This window comes from Pseudoliparis swirei, chromosome 4, assembly GCF_029220125.1.
Source record: "Pseudoliparis swirei isolate HS2019 ecotype Mariana Trench chromosome 4, NWPU_hadal_v1, whole genome shotgun sequence".
In the NCBI taxonomy this organism is placed as follows: domain Eukaryota; kingdom Metazoa; phylum Chordata; class Actinopteri; order Perciformes; family Liparidae; genus Pseudoliparis; species Pseudoliparis swirei.
Genome location: NC_079391.1, coordinates 30,056,309 through 30,079,023, shown reverse-complemented (window position 1 = coordinate 30,079,023; position 22,715 = coordinate 30,056,309). Strand labels below are relative to the sequence as shown.

General features: G+C 44.0%; 1 protein-coding gene across 1 annotated transcript; it reads right to left on the bottom strand.

The window, feature by feature from the left end:
- Positions 1-695: 695 nt before the first annotated feature.
- slc6a5 (solute carrier family 6 member 5) lies at positions 696-17,942 on the bottom strand. Its single transcript, XM_056412509.1, has 11 exons — positions 17,780-17,942; positions 17,403-17,535; positions 15,979-16,113; positions 15,758-15,861; positions 14,734-14,858; positions 14,512-14,624; positions 8,179-8,310; positions 7,754-7,853; positions 5,154-5,254; positions 3,040-3,207; positions 696-878 (listed from the first exon to the last, which is right to left on the bottom strand). Exons 1-11 carry the CDS (start codon positions 17,857-17,859, stop codon positions 723-725), a joined length of 1,347 nt encoding a protein of 448 aa, XP_056268484.1. The 5' UTR covers positions 17,860-17,942; the 3' UTR covers positions 696-722.
- Between the last annotated feature and the right edge of the window lie 4,773 nt (positions 17,943-22,715).

Here is a 22,715-nt window from a genome sequence, read left to right as displayed (position 1 = left end):
TTTGTTTTTCTTTCCCCCGAGGCAGTTGGATATTATTTGTATTGCCGTTGGAAATGTTATACACAGATGGAACAAAACACCCCGCCGAGCTCGTTTAACCGCCGCTTCTCTGTCGCTCCGTTTTTTTTCTTTCTTCCTCCTGTGTCTGCTCGCACCGAGATGATTCATTATCTCTGCACTCAAATATGAGGGCCCACACACACACACACACACACACACACACACAGACACACAAAAACACACACATACACGACTCCATAGGGAGCAGCCATGGTGCGTCTGATATTGCAAGTGCAGTCTGAGCTGTGTCACTTTGTGACACCATTTTCTCTTGGAATAAAGATCCCGTGGAAGGGTTCTGAAGTAATCAGTGGTCATGTGTGGGGGGCAATGATAGCCCGTTAACCGAGGACGAAGCAGCAGCGGAGGAGTAGACTCCACTCCGTCGTGAGAGAAGAGAGGAAGTGGTGAAGAAGAAGAGGAGGAGGAGGAGGAGGAAGAGGAGGAGGGAAAGGGGGGGCGGCTGTCTCCACAACCTCGATACAGGGGGAGGGAGGGGACAGGGAGCAAAGAGGGTGAAGTACGGATGGGAGAAAGAGAGAGAGGAGGAGGAGAAAGAGGAAGGATAGGAGGGAGAACAAGAGGTGGAGGTTGACCCCCCCCCCCTCCCGGTGCTCCCTGCGGGGGTTGGAGAAGGTGGTGCGGCGCTGCACCGCCGGCTGCTACTGGTAGGCCTCGAGCTGGAAGTCCTTGGGCGGCAGCTTGAGGCCCAGGGAGCTGGTTCCCAGAGGGTCGGTCATGTTCTTGTAGCGTTCCCCGCGGTGCTTCAACAGGAACGGACCCCAGTCCGGCTGAGGGGAGCACACCAGCTTCAGGCGCTGCGGGAGGAGAGGCGACACACAGGGAGGGGGGGGGGCATCGAATCAGACCTGAACCTGGGGGGCGGAGCCACAGAATAGTTGTCTCTCACTTGGTGGTTGAAGCTCCTGATGTAAAAACTGATTTAAAGCCTCTTCTAAAAAATCAGTAAGATTTGGTGCAATTTGGGCACGTGACACTTAATATTATTCAACTTTGAATGGACAAGCGAGCGGCACACATGACACTTAAACACACACACTTACAGTGCCTTGGCTACAGCACTTGTATCTGTGTGCACTTTTTTTTTTTAGCGTATACCATTGTAAATGTCGTGTTTAAATTATTGCACTATGTTGACTGTTGTTTGTTGTTGTTTTGTTTGTCTTATGTACACACCAGCCGCCAAGTCAAATTCTCCGTGTGTCTAACACACGCATCATAAGTAACGGGTAATGGGGACAAGTTTTTTTTGTTTTTGTTTTGTTGATTGTTTTATGTATATGTAGGTATGTGTATTTATGTGTGTGTATATATGTTTATATGGGTGTGTGAATTTGTATGCATGTGTATATGTTTATATGTATATGTAGGTATATGTATATGGTTCTCTAAAATAAGTATTTTCATCAAAACATAGGTTAGGGCACTTATAAGCTTGATAGCTTCAGCCTTGACCCTTTCGGTCAGCCACTTTCTTCTTTTGTTGAAATTTTGATTTTTGTATATTATTGCTGATCGAAATAAACTAAACTAAACTAAACACGTAGCGAATACATGTTTCTGATTCTGAAATTGTTCTGAAGTACACTACTACCTACATTTCATCACTGCATGGACATGATAGCATGTATTACATTTACCCTAAGCTGTACTTGTATTAGAAAAGATGTGTGCGGTAAAATAAACACTTCCACGCAATGTGATACAGTGACGTGTGAAAGGAGGCACAATGAAAGCACAGGGATTATTTTCCGCCATGACATCCTGGTGAGCTGCATGAGATAAGTCTTTGTTCTGGAGGTGCTTGAGCCTGGAGCTCTGCAGCAGGATCTATCTCTTTTAAAGACTGGAAATATGTTTGGACTTTTTATACTGTGACATTCAGAGATAATATATGTCGTTACGGGAAACCCGGCCGACGCTGACTGAATCATAGATGTGCTCCGAAGTCCTTTTTAGAGCTTATTTAACAGTAAAAGTGAAAGAGAGGCATCAGCAGCATAAAGATCCTAAACGTTCTTAAATGGCATGAAGTACTTGCTTGTTTTTATTGTTTTTATTGTTTATATCGTGCGTTTCTTGTGTAATCTTTGAAGCACTTTGGGTTGCCTCTGGGTTTGAAATGTGCAATATAAATAGATTTACTTCCATAAATAACTTAACGTCTGTTGAAAGTAGAGCTTTCAATTCCAACATCATGCCGGACAGACGTATGAACAACACAATTCATAATGCGACGCTTTTCAACAGCACTTGTACTTTTAATTACATCAAACATCACCGGGCCGATTTGGATTCATCATGGCAGACGGTGATGATCACAGTCGACGATGTTTTTTTAATGATTTTATGATGAGGCCTGTATTTGATCGTAACCTGTATGTTTACTGCTTTTTATGATGTTTCTGTGATGACCTTTTTCTCCATTAGTGAAGGCTTGTAATATCTGGCCACATGGACTACGGTTGAAAATGTAGCCTTAGCTAAGACGGACACATTTACCCCTGGGTTGATTGATGTGTACTAATAAATAAATAAATAAATGAAATGACATATTTACACCCAGTGTACTCTTTTCATTAAGTCATGTTTCTTTTTCTTTGTTTCTATTTTTTGCAAAAAAGTTTTGGGCAAAAACTTCCGACTGAGAAACCTCTTTCCTAATGTATGAGTGGAAACTATGATGATTATGTATTTCTTCCAGTCGAAGAAAAGTAAAAGTGCCTGTGACTGCTGTGAGAGCTGCTGGGGGAACAGAGCCCGTTGGGAAAGAAAGCCACGCTCATCATCCTCCATTAATCAGAGCTTTTAAAAAAGACCTATCGGAATCTCAGATGAAAAAATTGTCAAATTAATACTCAGCGAGCAGTCCACCTCGCCCTGCTAATGAGTGAAGGGTGAGAATATAGATTTGTGTGTGTGTGTGTGTGTACGTGACGTCTCCATCTCCATTATTACCTCCCTGAAGGTGCCGGGCGCCAGGTACATCTTAATGAAGAACATGATGGGGATCCAGATGACGGAGCAGACGACCATGAGCCAGCCCATCACCATGGACCAGTTGGGGTAGGTGTAGTCCTCGTACGTCATCCCCTTCCACTGGTACAGGCTCAGTCCCAGGATGCCCTGCTCAGGCCAGAGGACACAGGAAACGTGCGTTAGGTCAGATACCTTCAAGAACCCGTCCTCGAGCTTCAGCTAATGCTTCAGTGGCCACGACTACAAGGCTGTGGTTGTACTGCTCAGGCATAATATATCAATATTATAAAGTGTATATGAATATATATAGAGAGAGAGGGAGTATTATACTATTCATTACTGGTGTGAGGCTGTAACTCTGTGCATGCTGTGCTCATCGACTGTAAATAAGAAGTGGACGTAGTCGTCGTGACGTCACCCGGCGGTTTCGAAGCCTCGAGTTTGGTGTTTTTGGGCGTCGCCATTATTTTTTTTTGCAACCAGTTGAAGGGAAGGGATCGTATTTGCGATGCGGTGGAGCGACGTAGAGAAGCCATGTACGTCTCTGGTTGGGGTAGCAACCTATCAATCACAGTAAGCCTGCCCCTAAAGCATACCCCGCTTTATGATCTATTTTACTCTAAATAAACTATGACTACTGTAAACTATTAATTACTAAATGAATATCATGCTGTGTTGAAGACTTGAAACGAGAGATTGAGACCATGAACCAATATTTACATTGTTTACTGAGGAATTTAATCAATAGAGATGTACGATAGTTTTCTCATAGATTCTATACGATAGGACCTCAGAGGAGTCGCCCCCTGCTGGCCATTAGAAATAATGTAAGTTTAAGGCCCCTCGCCAGTGGCTTCACTTGCATAATTCTATAGTTTTAGCTATTTTGTAACTCCTCTCAAGATTTTAAAAGACATCAAATGAAACCACTAGTTTCCTTGGGAACATTAACGGACATTTGGACAGTTTCGTCCCACAGAAACATCTTGTAGGTTCTTTATCTGAAGGTCACAGTCGAGCTGTAGAGAGTCAGAAAACCCCCAAATCCTTCAAGGTGACAAATCACTACAAAAGCAGATTTGAGTGATTACTTCTGCAATTTATGACTAAATAACTTGCCATTTCAATTGTTTTGCTAATCCTTATTGGTAAGACTAAAACATATCTGTATATCTTAAAGTAATAGCCAACATGTGTGGACTTCTGTGGCATTAAACAAGGACTGTACAGTAGAGTTTTTCCCATTTAACTGTACCGAACTCCGTCAGGACGCACAGAGAGAGCCGTGTCCACTGGTCCATATCAATAAGAGGCTGCATGACAGCGTAAACGAGACCTTCCTTTTCTCTATATGTGCAGTGGGTACAAAGGAAAAGGGACAGGGACAAATATACCTCCTATCTAGCACATTTGTCTGAAAAGGAAGAGAATAAGTGGAAGAAAATGAAAACAAACAGAAAAAGGGGAAGGCAGACAGAAATAGATTAGCTTGGGGTTGTGCTTCAATGGGCTGTTCGAGGAAACCTGAGAGAGAGAGAGAGAGAGAGAGAGAGAGAGAGAGAGAGAGCAGCAAGGTGTCCAGCCGGCCCGACTGCTCCTCCATTTGTCATCATCCCCTCTGCTTTAGAGCTACACTGGTTTCCATTACAATTACTAACATGAAAGCCGCTGAATCCATTTGCATTCGAATGCACCGCGTGCACGACGGCGAGCGAGCATTTTACTGAACATTCGCGTTCTCTCCTCGACATCACACCGAGTTACAGTTTTTGAAAAACAAAAAAACAACTTGAGACTCGCCGACGTGACAGGAATGGGAAAGGAAGAAAATGGCAATTTCTCCTCTGTTTCGTTCCGACTGCGAATCAATGAAGTTGGAAAGGCGGCAGCGGAGATGGAAACATTTCAGGCCGAGCGTGACTAAGCGAGGGTCGAAGAAAGGGACTCAGGGTGTCGTATTGTACGGAAGCACCCCTCAGGCAAATCTGTGGTTTGTTATATTGGGGGGGGGACATATAAATAAAACTGTCTTGACTTTTCAATATGTGCTTTGTGTGTGTGTTGGTGTGTAAAAAGAGCTAAAAGAAATGTACCGTCAGAATGGTCGGCGTCACAAAGGCCCAGCAGACTCTCCAGAACCGGTTTGGCTGGAAACCAACCATCATTTCAATGTCTTCGCAGAACCTCTGCAGACCTGCATGGAATAAAAGAACATGGGACACCGTCGAAAGAGGTTCTCCAAAGAGTGACCTGGGTTTAATTAGGTCCATTAAAAAGGACGAGAGAGAGAGAGAGAGTACCACTTCCTGTATTCTGATATGCTCATTGTTAATGAGAGCCGGGGAGCAGATGGCTTCATCCCTCTCTTCTGACTTTATTGACGGATAACATTGAGTGACATGAAGAGCCAGAAGTCACACAATCATTTCAACCGGTGTCCTCGTATTGTATTTTATATATTGTTGTTGTATTTGTGTTTGTTGTTTTATGGACCCATGAGTCTGGAATAAAGATATATATAATATGTCACCTGAACACACCCGAGGAGAGCCAATCGCTTTGCTCCTTGGTAAACGGCCTTCTTCTGCCTTTGTGTGTGACTTATACATTACAACAGAGACCCCTTGTGGTGACAGCTGGAATAACACGTTGTACTTTTTAGACGTATAGAGCGTATTCACTCACGTGACCACAACAAACTCTGGCGGCCATCTTGGGGTCCCACCACGGCATTGTTTTGCTTGCTTGTATGCCGCTCTTCCCTGAGAAATGACTATTATATCCTGAAAGAGACACGATTTCAGTTCAAAGCGGTGTGCCTTGTGCCTCATTGTTGGATGTGGGACTAATGATTCAGAATATGGGTTTATCAGCTCAACAAGAGGCTATTACTTCAACTTGTCATGCATCTACTTCGGCTTCACTCGGCATATGAGCGTTAGGACTGTTCTCATGTGTTTCTGTTGATACATCGGGTTGTGGGCACGTTTCCATTGACACACTCTCGTCAATAATCTCTTTTTGCTTTTTTCGCCGAGCGAAAATCAATGTCTTTCACTTGCGCAAAAGGAACTGTGGATGGAAACTTGGGAGGAAGCCATGAACATGGCAACTCCGTCGGGCGATGTCTGCCTTTACTCTGTGATTCATTTCAAGGTAAAATAAAACACTGGCTCCATGGGAACAGCATCAGCACGGCCAGCCAAACAGTCACTGCTGGTCCTGAAGGAGCTGGAAGCGGCTTCATCCAGACACTCGTCCTGGAGGCGGAGCTGTGACTACGGATCATATATGAACCCAGACACGGGGCGCTTGATGTTCCGACATTTGTGGTATTTCCACAACAAGTATAACGCAGAAATAGTTGTTAATGTCCCATGGTCGATAGCGGAAATGAAAACTGTTTTACAGGAATGTGACCGGGCTATGTGCTGGTAACTAGCGAATTAACCACAAAGTGTTGAGCAAGTAAAATCAGGTAAAAAAGCGTTGCAAATATTCAATTCCAACCGCTGAAATCTTTCTTTGGTAATGCAGAAGGACATGAGGTTGCTGGGCTCTCGCATAATCAAACAGCGGACACGATAGCCAGGTCAACTTCTTCTGACATTTAATAAGTGGGACCCCAAGATGGCGCGATTGAGATTCTGACGTCACGTGAATACGCCCTATAGGCCCAGTCCGTCCAGGTCAGGGATGGGGGGTTGTCCCACTGAGGGCTCTCTGGCAGACATGTTGAGCACTTCTCGAAGTCTGCTTTTTAGGCAGACTTTACCCAAGAGAATTACCCACAATTCATGGCAACATGACGTCAAACACTGGAGCACGGAGACTTAAAAGAGGACGGCACAAGGGTGTTCAGCCTGGCAAATTACATTAACTCAGAAACATTAAGGGTTAAAGATGGAACAAAACAAAAAAATTATATATATATAGTAAACAGATTTATTTGTCAAACTATTTTATTTTGCCATTGAAGCTCTTTTGACAAAAACTAGGAGATAGATTATTTGAATGTACCTCTCATGCTGTGAGGAAAGAGGTGTTCAGATCAGACAGTAAAAAGTATAAAAACTCAGTTTTTTCGTGGTATTTTGTGACGTTGTCATGGTAACGTGACATGATGAAGCAGAGTGCTGTCCCATTCGTATTTTACCCCATTTCAAGCCCTCCCCGTCTCTCGTGGGGTCAGTAAGTCCCTGAGGGTTCAGGGTTTAAGGCCTTAGGGGGGACATTGGGATCGGGCCCTGTTTTTAAAAAAAATGATTCAACTGAAGACCATTTAAACCTCAAAATAATACTGTATTTAGTTTATATTTCAAAATAAAAAAGCCTCTGGGACAGCATTTAAAATATTAAAACTCTTCATTAAGTCCATAAGACTGACACAAATAACTTTAGGTTTAGCAAATCGTTAAAGGGTCACTCCACTGAGTGTACATGTTGAAGGCAGTTCACTAGTTATGAGGGGGACTGTCTGTGAAAACAGTTTTAAGATCGAGGTCATGACACCTGAGATCTCAAGAGATCTTTTTGACCTAGAAACAACAGAGTCTAAGGATGGAGACGAAGTTCGGTCCGTCCCTCCGACTGAGCCCGCCCACGCTCCTCAAAGACACAACAACAAAACGTACAGTGTCCCGTTGGTTCATTTCCACCTTATTATGGGATGTATCGCAGCAGCTCTACTCACCATAGAGGTAGGAAATCCCCAACAGCTCGCAGATCGCAATGATGACCAAAGAGTAGGAGGCTGCGAACGTGTCCACCAACTGCAGCATATACAGCCCGTTCTGTCACAAACACAAAGAAAAAACTAATATTCAAGGCTCGAACCCGCTCTGACTCGACCATGGCCATCACTTTTTTAACACTGACTTGAAGCACATCAAAAGAAACGACATGAATCATAACTTAAGGCTGGATTTGGCCCTCAGAAGCTGTCTGGTGGGGATTTTAATAAGACTCAGCCTCTCTTGTTCCACTCACTGAGCCCGTCCTCATGCAGAAACCTGTCTGGCTTATTCAAAGACAGGGTCGCAGCTCGGGCCCCCAAAAGTGTCCCCGAAGGCGTGCGTGTGTGTGTGTGTGTGTGTGTGTGTGTGTGTGGCGCCGTACCTCTGTGATCATGGGGAAGCCCAGGAAGAAGAAGCAGAGGCAGCAGATCATGGTGAAGAAGGGCTTGTTCTTCCTCAAGTACTTGGGGAACTCGTCGGACACGGAGGTCACGATGGTCTCGATGGTGGCAAACTGGGATGGAGTGGGAGGAAGAAGAGAGGGGGGGGGGGGGAATGTGCCCGAAGAAAAAGAGAAGAGGGGATAAGGGAGGGGAAAAGTATGTGTTTAATCACATGTAGGATTAAAGATGTTTAATGAAGGCGTAACTCGAACTGATTTTGCCTGAGAAATACGATGACTTAAGTCAACTCTAAATAAATCAATAAAAACTTCTCCAGATCCTGATTGGCCGTCTCCAATGCAGAAGAATGTCCCAGTTTGCAGCAACGTTTCAACCGAAAAGCCTCCAGTCAGCAGGTTGGCCTCATTTCAATCAGGAGCAGGAGAAAACTCAGCATCCCGTGTTGTGAGCCTTCCTTCCGTCTTCTCTTCGTTCAATAAAAAAAATTCTCCTTTCTCTTCTTTAAACCGTAAATTTATTTTATTTCCAAAACAAATAGAGTACATTATCCTAATCCTTTAGGAGGAGTGGATTTCATCAGCAGACGTAGCGTGATGGTTAAATGGGATCCGAACCCAGAGGACAGTGGTTGGATGGATATATAAGTGTGTGTGTGTGTGTGTGTCCTCCCATCATCGACTTCCACCTGAGGTCCCAAAACTAATTTCCCGCCAATTTCCCAAGCCCATTACCGCCGAGCTGCTTTCATCCACAAAGCCCCCCCCCGGAGCTGCCACTGCCAGGGCAAAGCAGCACCATCATTACTATGACTGTTGACTTGAGTCTTAATGCGCCGATGGGCCCTCGGCTCCTCGGCTCCTCGGCTCCTCGGCTCGGGCCCAGGAGCATCGCGGTGCACTTGAAGGAGTCGCTGTTGTATCTGTTTGGACTTATCTGGAGCTGGTCCGGACTTCGGAAAAATCCCGGAGACCGAAGTTCGTCTGTTCACTGAAGTTAAATCAGGAATCCATCGTGACACATTTACATTGTTTGTTTGTTTTAAACTTAGAAGTGTAGCAGAGCATCGATGTATTTAATAGACGACTTGTTGGGCTACTTTTCAGCAACAACAAAAAAGACACAATATGAAGTTATCATGTAAAAATTGCTTATTTACAAATCCATCAGACACAAAGCAACGTTATTTCTCGTTTGAAGACATGTCAGCTTCGACCCCGTTGATGAGGCGTAACATCCACTCGCTCATTAGCTCCAATTTGGTCTCCACCTTCCCCCTGAGGGAAATATCTGGCTCTTTAGAAGCTAAATGTTATTCATTGGCTAATTGCTAATTATCTCATTAAAGCCTGCATGCTGCTGAAAAAATACTAAAATAAACGTAAAGTTTAAAGCATTTAACACACGCTAAGCACTGGGCTGCTGTAAAATTGGGCGTTTCGGGTCCCCGCTTTGACATGTGGACAGGAAGAAAAGGGATTCGAAGCAACGACCTTGTGATGAAGGAACACTTGTTCTTTCCCCTGAGCCCCAAAAACACAGACGGGGCTGAAAGACACGAAAACGATCTGGAGAGCTGGAGGCAGCAGCAGAGTAGGGTGAGGATTCACTATGAGGGAAATAATTCACATTACACAATATAAAAAAACAAAAAACCTAGTTAGTGCAGTTTTAAAAGTGCATGAAATTCGGGTTTTCAATACATTTTAAAGTAAAAGATAAGATAGTAAACAGTATTCCTCTATAGGGAATAAACATGTTGTGATTCCAAATTTAAAGACAGGATAAGGAAACAAAATTAATTTGTATATTTAATGAAATTGAGTTTCGTAATGTATCTATTCCATTATCCCCAAAATAATAATAATGGAGTTTCGTAATGTATCATTCACAGGGCCAGTGTGTAGAATTTGCTGGGCTCTCTAAACTGAAATGTTATGTAATATAATTGTTTTATGTGGTCATTACATTCACCTGAAACTAAGAACTGTCGTGTTTTCGCGAGCTCAAAACGAGCAGTTCATATCTCGAGAGCGGCTCCTCTTCACGTAGTCCGCCATGTTTCTACCGCCATGTTTCTACCGCCATGTTTCCACCGCCATGTATCTGCCGCCATGTTTCTACCGCCATGTTTCCACCGCAGCCCTGAGCGGACTAACCAGTCACCCACTCTCATGAGAGTCTTTCGCCCCCAGATCCTACACCCCGTTTACCTCTGAATCCACTTTAATAATACATTTGTACAAAAGCTTTTGTCAGATTAATTAATTCATTAAAATTTAAAAAATCTCTAAATACTCTGGTGTCCGACTCGAGGCTCCGTGCCCGCTTCCAGAATCATTAAACCAAAAACGGAATAAAGCAGTTTGTTATTATTTAGTCGGCAGTGTCAGAAAATCCTTTAATTGAATTTCAACTTATATTTACGTCAGTGCTGTTGACTTTTAAGGTCAACTTAATTTCATTCACTCCAATCACACAAGACCCCCTTCTGCTCAAGAACCCGGAGAGTCGGAGCGCTTGAGCTGAAATCAGTCCCAGCGGGTTAGTGTTCGGGTAATTAGTTTAATTGGGTCAATGTGTGCAGCGTTTAAACGTGGCTGGGTGCCGCTGCCAAAGTTGAGTGTTTACTTAAGAAAACTCTTCTCTTGACATGCAGGTTGCTGATGTTTCTAAACAGTTTGGAGTCGAAAAGCCACTCGTGAAACTGTTTTCTCACAAACCGAGCTTTAAAAAAAAGAAAAGTGAACTAAAGCACCCTCTTGATTCCTTCATCGTATGATATCGATAAAGACATTAAATCAACTGGTACATAATCTGAGGGGATTATCCACGACTCTGCAACTTCACTGCGGTTTTTTACCCTTTGTTAGCCGATTAATTGGGTTGTACCGCTTCCCACAGTAGAAGGAAGCTGTTTTTTTTAATGTCCTGAACGACCAGCTGTACACGACCGAATCGGCACCAAACAACAGAACCAAACTAATGTTCCACTGGACGCTCCGGTGGAACATTAGCAGCTGCAGTGTTGCTCTGTGTTGATTGACACACTTCTTCTGCTCTTAAGTGGGCAATAAAAGTCTCTATTGTGAGAAGCGGGTTTGTTTTTTTGTCTTGCAATCGGATGAGAAGATTAAACTTGTGCGTGTGTGTGTGTGTGTGTGTGTGTGTGTCAACTATAATTGGAGGTCCAGGAAGTAGCCTACGGTGTGTTTCGCCTAGCTTAAAACAAATATTAAGAAGAGCTTTGCTAGCTTCTAAGAACACGACTTCCAACATCAACGACAACAAAAACTGTCTTGCGACTTCTCTGTTGTTCTTTTAGCGTGTCGAAAGAAGACGCGGTGGATGACAAACAGCCTCTGGACACGTTAACGATACTGTACTTATATAATTAGCACGTTAGCATGCACAAAACCCATTGTACATTTGGATGCATTAGCGGCTAGCTCGGCAGCTAACAACACAACACGTGGTAAATAAACGTAACAGCGTAAAAGAGTTTTTATTTATTCACACACAGCTAAGCTGTTATTAAACCTCTCCTGAAGAAGCCCACTCTGGATCCAGAGGTGTTGGCTAACTACAGACCGATCTCTAACCTCCCCTTCCTCTCCAAGATCCTTGAGAATGTGGTCGCAAATCAGTTGTGCGACTTTCTACATCATAATAGTTTATTTGAGAAATTTCAATCAGGATTTAGAAAACACCACAGCACCGAGACGGCACTGGTGAAAATTACAAATGACCTCTTAATGGCAGCAGATAAAGGACTCCTCTCTGTCCTGGTCTTGTTAGACCTTAGTGCTGCATTCGACACCATTGACCATGACATCCTGTTACAGAGACTGGAGCAGTCGATTGGCATTTCAGGCACGGCACTAATTTGGTTTAAATCCTATTTATCAGATCGATCTCAGTTTGTATTTGTAAACGATGACGCCTCGATAACCACCAACGTTAATCACGGAGTTCCACAAGGTTCTGTGCTTGGACCAATTTTATTTACCTTATACATGCTTCCTTTGGGCAATATTATCAGGAAACACTCCATAAACTTTCATTGTTATGCAGATGATACTCAACTATATTTATCGATAAAACCAGAGGAGAGCAACCAACTCTGTAAAATTCAAGCATGTCTTAAAGACATAAAACATGGATGACCTGCAACTTCTTGATGTTAAACTCAGACAAAACCAAGTAATTTTAATCGGCCCTGAGCACCTCAGAGATCAATTATCTGGTGATGTGGATTCTGTAGACGGCATTGCCCTGGCATCCAACACCACTGTAAAGAATCTTGGCGTTATCTTTGATCGGGACTTGTCCTTTAACTCCCACGTAAAGCAAATCTCAAGGACTGCATTCTTTCATCTACGTAATATTTCAAAAATCAGGCACATCTTGTCTCAAAAGATGCAGAAAAATTGGTTCACGCGTTCGTTACTTGAGACTGGATTACTGCAACTCCTTATTATCAGGCTGCTCTAATAAATCTCTTAGGTCCCTCCAGTTGATCCAGAATGCTGCAGCTCGTGTTCTCACTAAAACTAAGAAAAGAGATCACATCACTCCTGCACTAGCTGCTCTGCACTGGCTCCCAGTAAAATCAAGAATCACTTTTAAAATTCTTCTCTTAACCTACAAAGCCTTGATTGGTGATGCTCCATCATATCTTAAGGAGCTTGTAGTACCATATTGCCCCACTAGAGAGCTACGCTCACTAAATGCGGGACTACTTGTAGTTCCTAGAGTCTTAAAAAGTAGAATGGGAGCCAGAGCCTTTAGTTATCAAGCTCCTCTTTTATGGAACCAGCTTCCAATTTCAGTCTGGGAGGCAGACACAGTCACCTCGTTTAAGAGTAGAATGAAGACCTTCCTCTTTGACAGAGCTTATAGTTAGGGCTGAATCAGGTTCACCTGGTCCAGCCCCTTGATATGCTGCTATAGGCTTATAGCTGCCGGGGGACGTTTTAGGATGCACTGAGTACCTATCTCCTCTTTTTTCTCTCCTTAAGGATGAATTTTCATCTCTCAATCACACCTTACTAACTCTGCTTTCTCCCGGAGTCCTTTTGACTTCACGTCTCATGGGGTCATCGGACCCTATGAGACGGCATAGATCTATCTGCCTGATGGATCGTCTGGGTCGTGGAATTCCTGCTCATGACTACGCCACTGTCCTGTTGAGACTCCGCCCACTGTTGAGACTCCGCCCACTCCTCCTCCCCACCGCCATCTGCCTGATGGATCGTGGAGGTCTCCATCGTGGAATATGCCTACTATGAACTATTCATACACTCTGTCATATTCATTGAATGTATTTTAACTCTAAATCTGTCCTTCTGTACACATTACATCTATTGCATCTGTCCATCCTAGGAGAGGGATCCTCCTCTGTTGCTCTCCTCCAGGTTTCTTCCCTTTTTTTCCCCCCCTGAAGGGTTATTTGGGAGTTTTTCCTGGTCCGATGTGAGGTTTTGGGGCAGGGATGTCTATGTGTACAGATTGTAAAGCACTCCGAGACAAATTTGTAATTTGTGAAATTGGGCTATACAAATAAACTGAAACTGAAACTGAAACTAAGCTAACGTTGTCGTTAAGGGAAAACCACCACGCAGTCGTTCTCCTTCTACTTCATAGGAACTATCTGTTATAAAACCACACCTGTTTTATCAAGACAAGTTGCATAAACCACTTTCTTATGAATCTAAATTCAAACTCATATGATGATGTTCTCCAACACTTCCCTGTACTTCAAGTCTTTGTGCTAAATGAGGCTAATCTTATCCTGGATGTAGGTTTTTTTCTCACCTTAAAGCTTATTTAATTATACAGCGCAAAACAACTTATACATAATGATAATTATGGATATCAATAGATCATAATGGACATGAACAACGACTGGAGGTCAGCACTCAAGGCCATCAAGCCAGCAGCTTGTGGACATGTGCGTCCGGATGTAAAAATAATTGTAATTTTTTTTTTTAAAGCTTCTTAAATGGATAGTTGCATGTTGGAGTGTCCTTGTGCAAGACCCTGAACCCCCAGTTGCCCCCCGGGCACTTCACTGCAGCCTAATAACCAAGGATGGGTTAAATGCAGAGAAGAATTTCAATTAAATGTACATTAAAAATGAAAAATTACCCAGGCTAATTCCTAAAGCTCAGAGAGTGACTTTGAAGCTGACACACAATTAGAAGTGAAGAACCCTCAGTTATCCTCTAGAAGATTGTCCTCGTCTTTATTGTGACGACATAGGAGCCATATAAAACAACACACACACACACATATTGAGGGAGCGTGGTTACCATGGTATCCAGGCCAAGAGTCAGGAGCATGAGGAAGAAGATGATCGCCCAGAAAGGAGACAGAGGAAGTCTGGTCAGAGCTTCTGGATACACCACGAACGCTAGGCCTGGACCTGACACACACACACACACACACACACACATGTAAATGACGATGCACACACACATTCTCCAGCGGACATCATAAGATGAAACTTCTCGCCTGCTGCTTTGGTGTCTTACCTTCATCTGCCACCTCCTCTATCGGCACTTTCAACTCATGTGCCATGAAACCGATGACCGAGAAGATGACAAACCCGGCAAATATACTGGTGGCACTGTTTATACATGTCACAATAATAGTATCACTGCAGGGAGAGCGAGAGAGAGAGGGAGAGAGAGAGAGAGAGAGAGAGAGAGAGAGAGAGAGAGAGGAGAGAGAGAAACAGAGGTCTAATAAGCAAACACATAAGCTTTAGTGAATGAAAACACGGTACGTATAACAAGTAATATATAAGAAGAGAAAGCCGTTTTTTGTTTATATATACAGCACATCGTTGTGTTGGGTACACACCGATAAGAGGCGCAATGGTGCCCTCTGGTGGCAGGAATACATATTGCATACAGGGGTCTCTAAACGCTTTTGGGGATGGTGTGTATTGCTAATTATTGTAAATTGTCAAGTGAAAATAATTCATTTATATATATGTATTTATGCAGGCTGTTGAATGAGGCGTGTGTGTGTAATAGTTGGTGTGTAATAATGGGTGCTATATTTATAATATTTCAGGGTGGAATTTGGTATGTACACATACGATAATTATCTATATATATATATATATATATGTATCAGATCCTTCATTTGCTGAGTTGTGTTTACATAAAACAAATTATAATAATGAACCAAACCACAACAACTTACAATTTTCTTTCAATTTGTTAGCTCACAGCATTTCAAATTGTTTTTATCTGATTTAAACACACAAAAGATGATATGTTTTGTGCATTTAGGTGTTTCCAAAAATCAAAAAAATATTTGTATATGTTTTGAACCGAGGGAGAGATGTGTGTATGAATAAAACACACCAATATTTGGGGGGGGCGGGGATTCAGCTGAGAGGGAACAAAGGAAACACTGAACTGCTGGCTGCAAAGAGTGACATTTATTATTGACATTTATTCTTGACATTTCTATCACACATACAGCGTCTACGGAGACAGTTTGAATGCGTCTGCCAGAAGCTTGGTTTACCTTTTCTGTGTTTACCTGTAGCAGTTATTGTGGAACTTATTGTAGGAAGAGAGAGTGATGAGGCCTCCCCAAGCCGCCGACAGAGAGAAGAAGATCTGAGTGGCTGCGTCTTTCCACACCTGACAAGAGGAAGAGAGGGGAAGGGGGGCTGCAGGTAAAGAGCATGGAGAGGACGGAGAGAAGCGTGCACAGTCACAGTTTTAAATGAAAGCGTGCGGGCACCGGGTACCGGGTACCTTTGCATCGATCAGCTTCTCCCACTTCGGCGTGATGAAGTAGAGGATGCCATCGAAGGCCCCGGGGAGGGTGATCCCTCTGATCAGCAGGATGACCAGCACCACGTAGGGAAACGTGGCTGTGAAATACACCACCTGAGCACAGGAGGAGGAGGAGGAGGAGGAGGAGGAGGAGGAGGAGGAGGGACAAAGAGACAATAAGTGTCTGAACTGGTCTCCTTAAGCGTTACGTATTTTACATTGACATGTATGACTTATTAGTTTTTTTGTAGTCATCATAGCTGCAGATTTAAACGTGATCCAGCTGTCACAATAATACCCTCCAATCAAAAGGTGGCCAGGTGCCCCCCCCCCCCCCCCCCAAACGACAGAAGATGCAAATCTATTGGTGCAGTCTAAAAGTGGCCACAGTGTGTGTCTCATCTATGACCACTAGAGGGCGCCATTACATAATAATTCAGATCTGAATAAACTGTCGAACGTTTCCTTCTGCGTGTTGCCTGTCTGTCTGAGGGAAATAGATCCTCACGTTTCCTTTTTCTTTTACTTTAAACATAATAGTATGACGTTGTTGCATCCAGTGACGTGGTGCACACAGATGTTGTATTAAAGGTGACGGTCTGCTGCATTGTGGAGGTGCAACAATAGGGTTTGGGTTTTGTTTGCAAATGATTTAACTGAATCCAACCCCAAACGTGCTCATTGAATCTGAAATGTTCTAGAAACCACCATCAGAATTATACATGTGTGGGGGTTTTTCTCTTCTTATTTTAATGATAATTATTTTCAGGTCTTGAACAACTTTAAACTGAACGCGGTGGAGCATGTACGGGGATCTCTTTGGCATGAATGTAATATAATATAAAAATAAGAATCGCTGCGGTGTCGTTAACGACGAGCCGTTTTATACACCGGCGGCCATGTTTCTACAGTAGCCCAGAACGGACAAACCAAACACTCTAGGATCAAGTGTTCAAGTCGACCATGAGTTCTTCTGCACGCTTGGCACACAAGGATGACACCAAGTCCTAAACCCATTGGTAGAGCCATATATATTAAGTAACAAGAGTCATAGACACGAAACTCAAAGGCCGACAGTGAACCAATACCGAGTTCAGATGACATCTCCCAGATCGACTCCAAAGAGAAAGACAATCGGGTTCACGGATCACGGCCTTCAGTCTGATCTCAACTCAAGATGTGTGACGTGTAAACACAAAGACGCGCCGATCTAAAACACAACGTGCTGAGCTCAACTTCAAGAGCTGCCCAATACAAACACGAGTGCCTCCCTATGTGGACCCTGCAGGGCTCCCTTCGCAAATGGGCCACTTTTCATTTGTGAGGGTGAAGGAAAGCCCCCCCCCCCCCATCAGGTTGTATCTTCTACACCTGACCAAAAGGTGCAATGAGTGTTCCGTTACCTTCCCTGACGACTTGATTCCTTTGGCTAGCGAGCAGTAGACGATGATCCAGGCCAGCAGCAGACATCCCGCCAGAGGCCAGCGGATGTCTCCCGGGAATTCGATTCCTTTGGAGATGTGCAACACGTTGTACCTGCAGGTGTGACGCAAACAAGAGAAACACATCTCAGCACACTGAAACACAAGAGGATGCCTTTTTCGCCCGCGTGCAACACAAATCAACTCATCCACTACTGAAGAGGAACGGGAAAAATATCTGGCTTCATGTCTCTATCGGTGGATATTTAAAGAACAATGAAAATGTGACTTGTCAGGTCATTTTTTGTTGTTCCTCATTCCAGCTTTAAAAGGCTGTTTCTCATCCCTCCAGAACCCACTTGAAGTACTCCTCGCTGGGGCTGACGTAGATCTTGTTGCTGTCCACGGTCATGTTCACCAGCCTCGTCAGGTTTCCCATGTTGTTGGCGGACAGACAGAACGAGGAGTTCTTGATGGAGGTGATGTTTCTGTCCCGCAGGATGCACGTGTCTGTTCCAATCAGAAACCAACACACGTCAACCGGGAGAGACACGGCAGAGTCGACATACTGTCCGCTCAGCTGTTCACGCTGAGAGCAAAGCCAGTGTGTGAAGGGGGGGGGGGGGGTATGACAGGAGGCCTATAGCTACCCGCATGCAGCCAGATGTGGAGAAATGATTATTCTGAATGTGCGCCTCTTTTCAGATGCTCCGAGATGAGATAAGAATAACCTGTTTTTCTTTTGGCTGCACCATTTTTCATGCAGACACTTTCAGAGTGTGGAGAGAGCTTTTATTATTTATTTATTTTTAATTGAAAACAAAAGAAAACACCTCTGCATATTATCTTTTTTTTTTTAAACAATGACTCAACCACTCAGAGGCCGAGAAAAACAGAGCATAGTGTCACTAAATGGTGAGAAATATTGAACAAAATAGGAGAATATGGCCTAAAAACATTACAACTTCATCACCATCTTTTTGACACTACATTTTTGAACATTTAAAATAAATTAAACATAGTATTTATGGATATTCTTTGCGAGGGCTGTTGTGCAGATTGTAAAGATCCATCATATAATGACGTCCCCCCTAGACACGAACACATGTGATGTGGATGTATTGACATATCACATCTTGCGTAATAACTTTATGTCTCATATTTATTAAATTAATCTGACTTATTGCTCATATTTCCCATTCACAAGTTATTTCCCTTCATGAGGCTGAAAGAGAGTGGGAGAGAAAGAGTGAATGAACAGGCGGCCTGCAGTTCGTGTCGCGGCCAGCAGGGGTCAGTCTCGGGCTCACTGCAGCACTGCAGCAGCTGCACACTGTACAGTAAATTTGTCAAGCAAGCAGTTTCTTTTTTGTGCTGAATTCACAGAATCGCTCAGATTAAATATTACACGAAAAGAAGAGAACTTCGATATTTATTCGACGCGGTTCGACATCAGAGCTCTTTGCCCGCACATTTTCATTACAGTGAAAGCTTGATTTAATCTTTAAAAAATTAAACATTAAAAAAGGCAAATACGACAGCTGTGCACTGCAGATGAAAAATCACAACAACAAAAAGAATCGAAAGTGTATTAAAATGTTCTCTAAGTTGAATATGTCACACTCCTTATGGCCCACATCAAAAATAAATGACGTGCCCTGGATTCAAAATGGGTTATTTATTTTTTGAAATGGGGGGGGACACTGCAGAGATCACAGGTCATGATTCATTATACTGCAGGACACCTCAGCTGAGGGACTCGTGACGCATTGCGCATTGTGGAGAGAGAGCGGGGTGCTTTTAGTGTGTGTGTGTGTGTGTGTGTGTGTGTGTGTGTGTGTGTGTGTGTGTGTGTGTGTGTGTGTGTGTGTGTGTGTGTGTGTGTGTGTGTGTGTGTGTGTGTAGGTGTGCATCTTACCTAACAGCAGCATGTCTTTGTCCTTACATTCCACCGTGTTCCACTCATTCCTACAGTTAGCCCATGGCAGTGAGCCCTTCAACGAAGCGAACAGGTAGTACAGTGTCCAGCACATTATAATATTATAGTATATGGCTATCAAGACAGATATTATCAACATGGCAATCCCGCAACCTAAAATAAATAAACGAGACGAAATATATAAATTACTCTTAAGAAAAAGTGGAGAACTCGTGTTGATAAGAAAAGAGGTGTATTTTTGAATGTTCGTTCATTTTTATTTTATTTATTTTTGTGGCAGTTTACCTTGCAGAGCCGGGATGCACTTCCACACTGACACGGGCCCCTGGCTGGCAAACTGGCCCAGGGACACCTCCATCAGAAAGATCGGGATGCCGGCGAGGCACAGCATAGTCAGGTAGGGGATCAAAAAGGCTCCTAGGAAAGGAAACAAGCGGCTGACTTGAAGCACACTTGAAGAGCAAGAAAAGACTGAAACATCAGCGCATGTATCACAATAAGTTTAACAAAAGATGCTCGTGCTCTGCGTCTCATCTGTTTGTATTTAAACAAACGCCCACAGTGGATGATTAGCTCCATTCATTAATGATTAAGAAACATGAATTAGGTGTAAACGGCTTCAAGATAATTATTATTACACTAAAGCTAAGGATAATAATGATTGTTGAAACACATCTAAGTGGATTTATTATTAAATGCTTAATATTAGAAATATTATGCACCTACCTGATTATTGTTGGTCCATTTGTCGTTATTTTATTTATTTATTTCCATATGGAAATAATCACTTTACAAAATCTCACCTGTACAATCGATTTTTTTATTATTATTACTATTATATGTTTTATTTATTCAGTCATATTTCCTCCTGGTTGAAGGCCTACAGTTGGAGGAAACATCCCAAACACAATCATTCAAACGCTCACTTTTAAAATCAGGCACAATTCTCATTTTCTGAGCTCATTGTTTTTCGTTTGTTGGAGGATTTAGAAGACCTGGAAGTCTTACCTCCACCATTCTGGAAGGCCAGATAAGGGAACCTCCACACGTTCCCCAGTCCCACCGCGTAGCCAACCATGGACAGAATAAAATCCATCTTATTGGTCCAGTTTCCTCTGGCCTTATTCTCATCTCCCTCATCGTCATCATCTTCAGCCTAAGAGGAAACACAGAAGTGTATTCTCTAAATAAAACCCACAGCCTTATCACATATACTCAGAGTTTAACCATGGAACAAATACTAATAAAACCACACAGCTGGGTCTGAACGGCGGGATTTAATAAAGGAAAATAAACATAATCTTTCGTCAGCAACCAACTTTTTTTTTAAGCACACATGCATTTTTACTAACATTAAAAATACTCTTTTCTTTTTTTTAAACACACAAAAAATTGCCATTAAAGAATACAGAAACGTATTGGGGGGAAGTTTCCTTTGTTTGTTTTTGTACCAAATATCAAATGTGTTTTTCTCCATAACGATAATTTCGTTCTCGCAGGCCCATTACTGCCACAAAAACGCTTTAAAGAACCTCCTACATCTAAGTTATAATGATTTTTTTTTAAAACTGCTAATGTGAGCAAATACTAACAGAAATGCGCAATTAGCCCACAGCTGCTCCGCGGGATCTGAGCAGATTCATAAAAGAAACCGCATGAATATTCAGATGCATAAACAACAGCATGCATGGGAATGTGTGCGCGTGTACGTGTGTGTGTGTGTGTGTGTGTGTGTGTGTGTGTGTGTGTGTGTGTGTGTGTGTGTGTGTGTGTGTGTGTGTGTGTGTGTGTGTGTGTGTGTGAGGGGGGGGGGGCTCCCCTCGCGGGGATTGGAAAACATTCCGCAGTCTCATGTAATACAGTGCCGTCTATCTGCCGGGTAACACCTGGGCTTCTGGGCCGTACCAAGTGTGTCTGCTTGGCGCGGGGGGGTTGAGGGGGACACACGGAAAATACCGCGAGAGTGTAATTGATTCCCGTTTATCACAAATCGTGCTCCGATTGGAGCGGTGATCAAAAATCAGGCAGAACAAAAAACACACACACACACAGACACACACTAGTCCGGTTCCCACAATCTGATCATCCATCACGGGAATCCATATGCCCCAATATTGAGCTGACATAAGCGGGTTTGAAAGTTTTGATGCCTGCATGATCAGAATGGTGCAGAGGGATCGGGACGGGACGCCAAATCGCTCGGCATCCACCCACATGTCCTGCTGGGCATGCATGCGTTCAGCTTTTACGCACCACTGCACAATGATCTGCAGCCCCATTAAATCAGCTGTGGACCTATATGGGGGTCTCAACACAGCCTGAACATATAGATACGGTATAGTGTCTTTACGGATTGTTAAATACAAAATAAAAACTTGTTTTGTGTTTAAACATCATTCTGTGGCCTCGTGGTTGATCCGAATTTGTCGAGCTGCATCACTTTTTTAAAGCACATCTGCAGTGAAACAAAAATAAACTCACGCTAGATACACATTACAACTCAGCACATCTGGATTTCCCTCTTTCACTCCATCACACAGCCAGCAGCCCTGATCTACTTTAACCCTGCGCCGCGGTGCAAGAGCCCCGAGGGGTGGAGGGGTGGAGGGAAGGGGGGTTGGCACCATCCCCTGGTTTTTTTGGGTTAATCCAGTGAGTGGCGCAAACATCCGCACCTGCCTCCTCCGGGGCCGCTGCGCTCTCTCCAGTCGCTCTTCCTTAGGGGGAAACGCTTCATGCTGACTTACCCCCGCCGCCGCTACGGCCTGAACAGACGTGATCCCATCTGTCCCCAGTATGATGGTGGTCTGGCTCATAGTCGTCCAGTTGCCCGCGGTGTTGTTCTGCTCCGCCCGGAGCGGGTCGACGCACTGTCCGGAGCCGACGCGGGCCGAACCGACGGAATCCATCCCGAGGGCCGAGTTACCGGCCACGGGTTCTGGGGCCGCCGGCGCGGCGTTTTTAAACGTCCCGTACGCTCTACTGCTGTCCAGCTCTCCCGGTTTATTTTCCGTGTTCGAAAAAGTTTTGCCCTCGTTGCCGCTGCACGGGGGCGGCGGCGCCGGGCGGTGGTGGAGGTGGTGGATGGGGGAGTCCGCCGCAGCCTCAGCAGCAGCAGCCGCGTTGTCCGGTGTGCTTGCTGTAAATCCCGAAGCTCCGTCGGGCTGTTGAGCCGGGACGGAGCTGCCGCCGGCCGGCTGTTTGGCCATTTCTCTCTGGTCAGACAAATCCTGGAACATGGGAGAGACAGATCAGCGAGACAGAGGGCAGCGGAGCGGCCGGCACCATGACGCCTCGAGGCGGCTGCAGCCCACCTCTGCTATGGGACTACAACATGAATCAATTCTCTCTTTTGT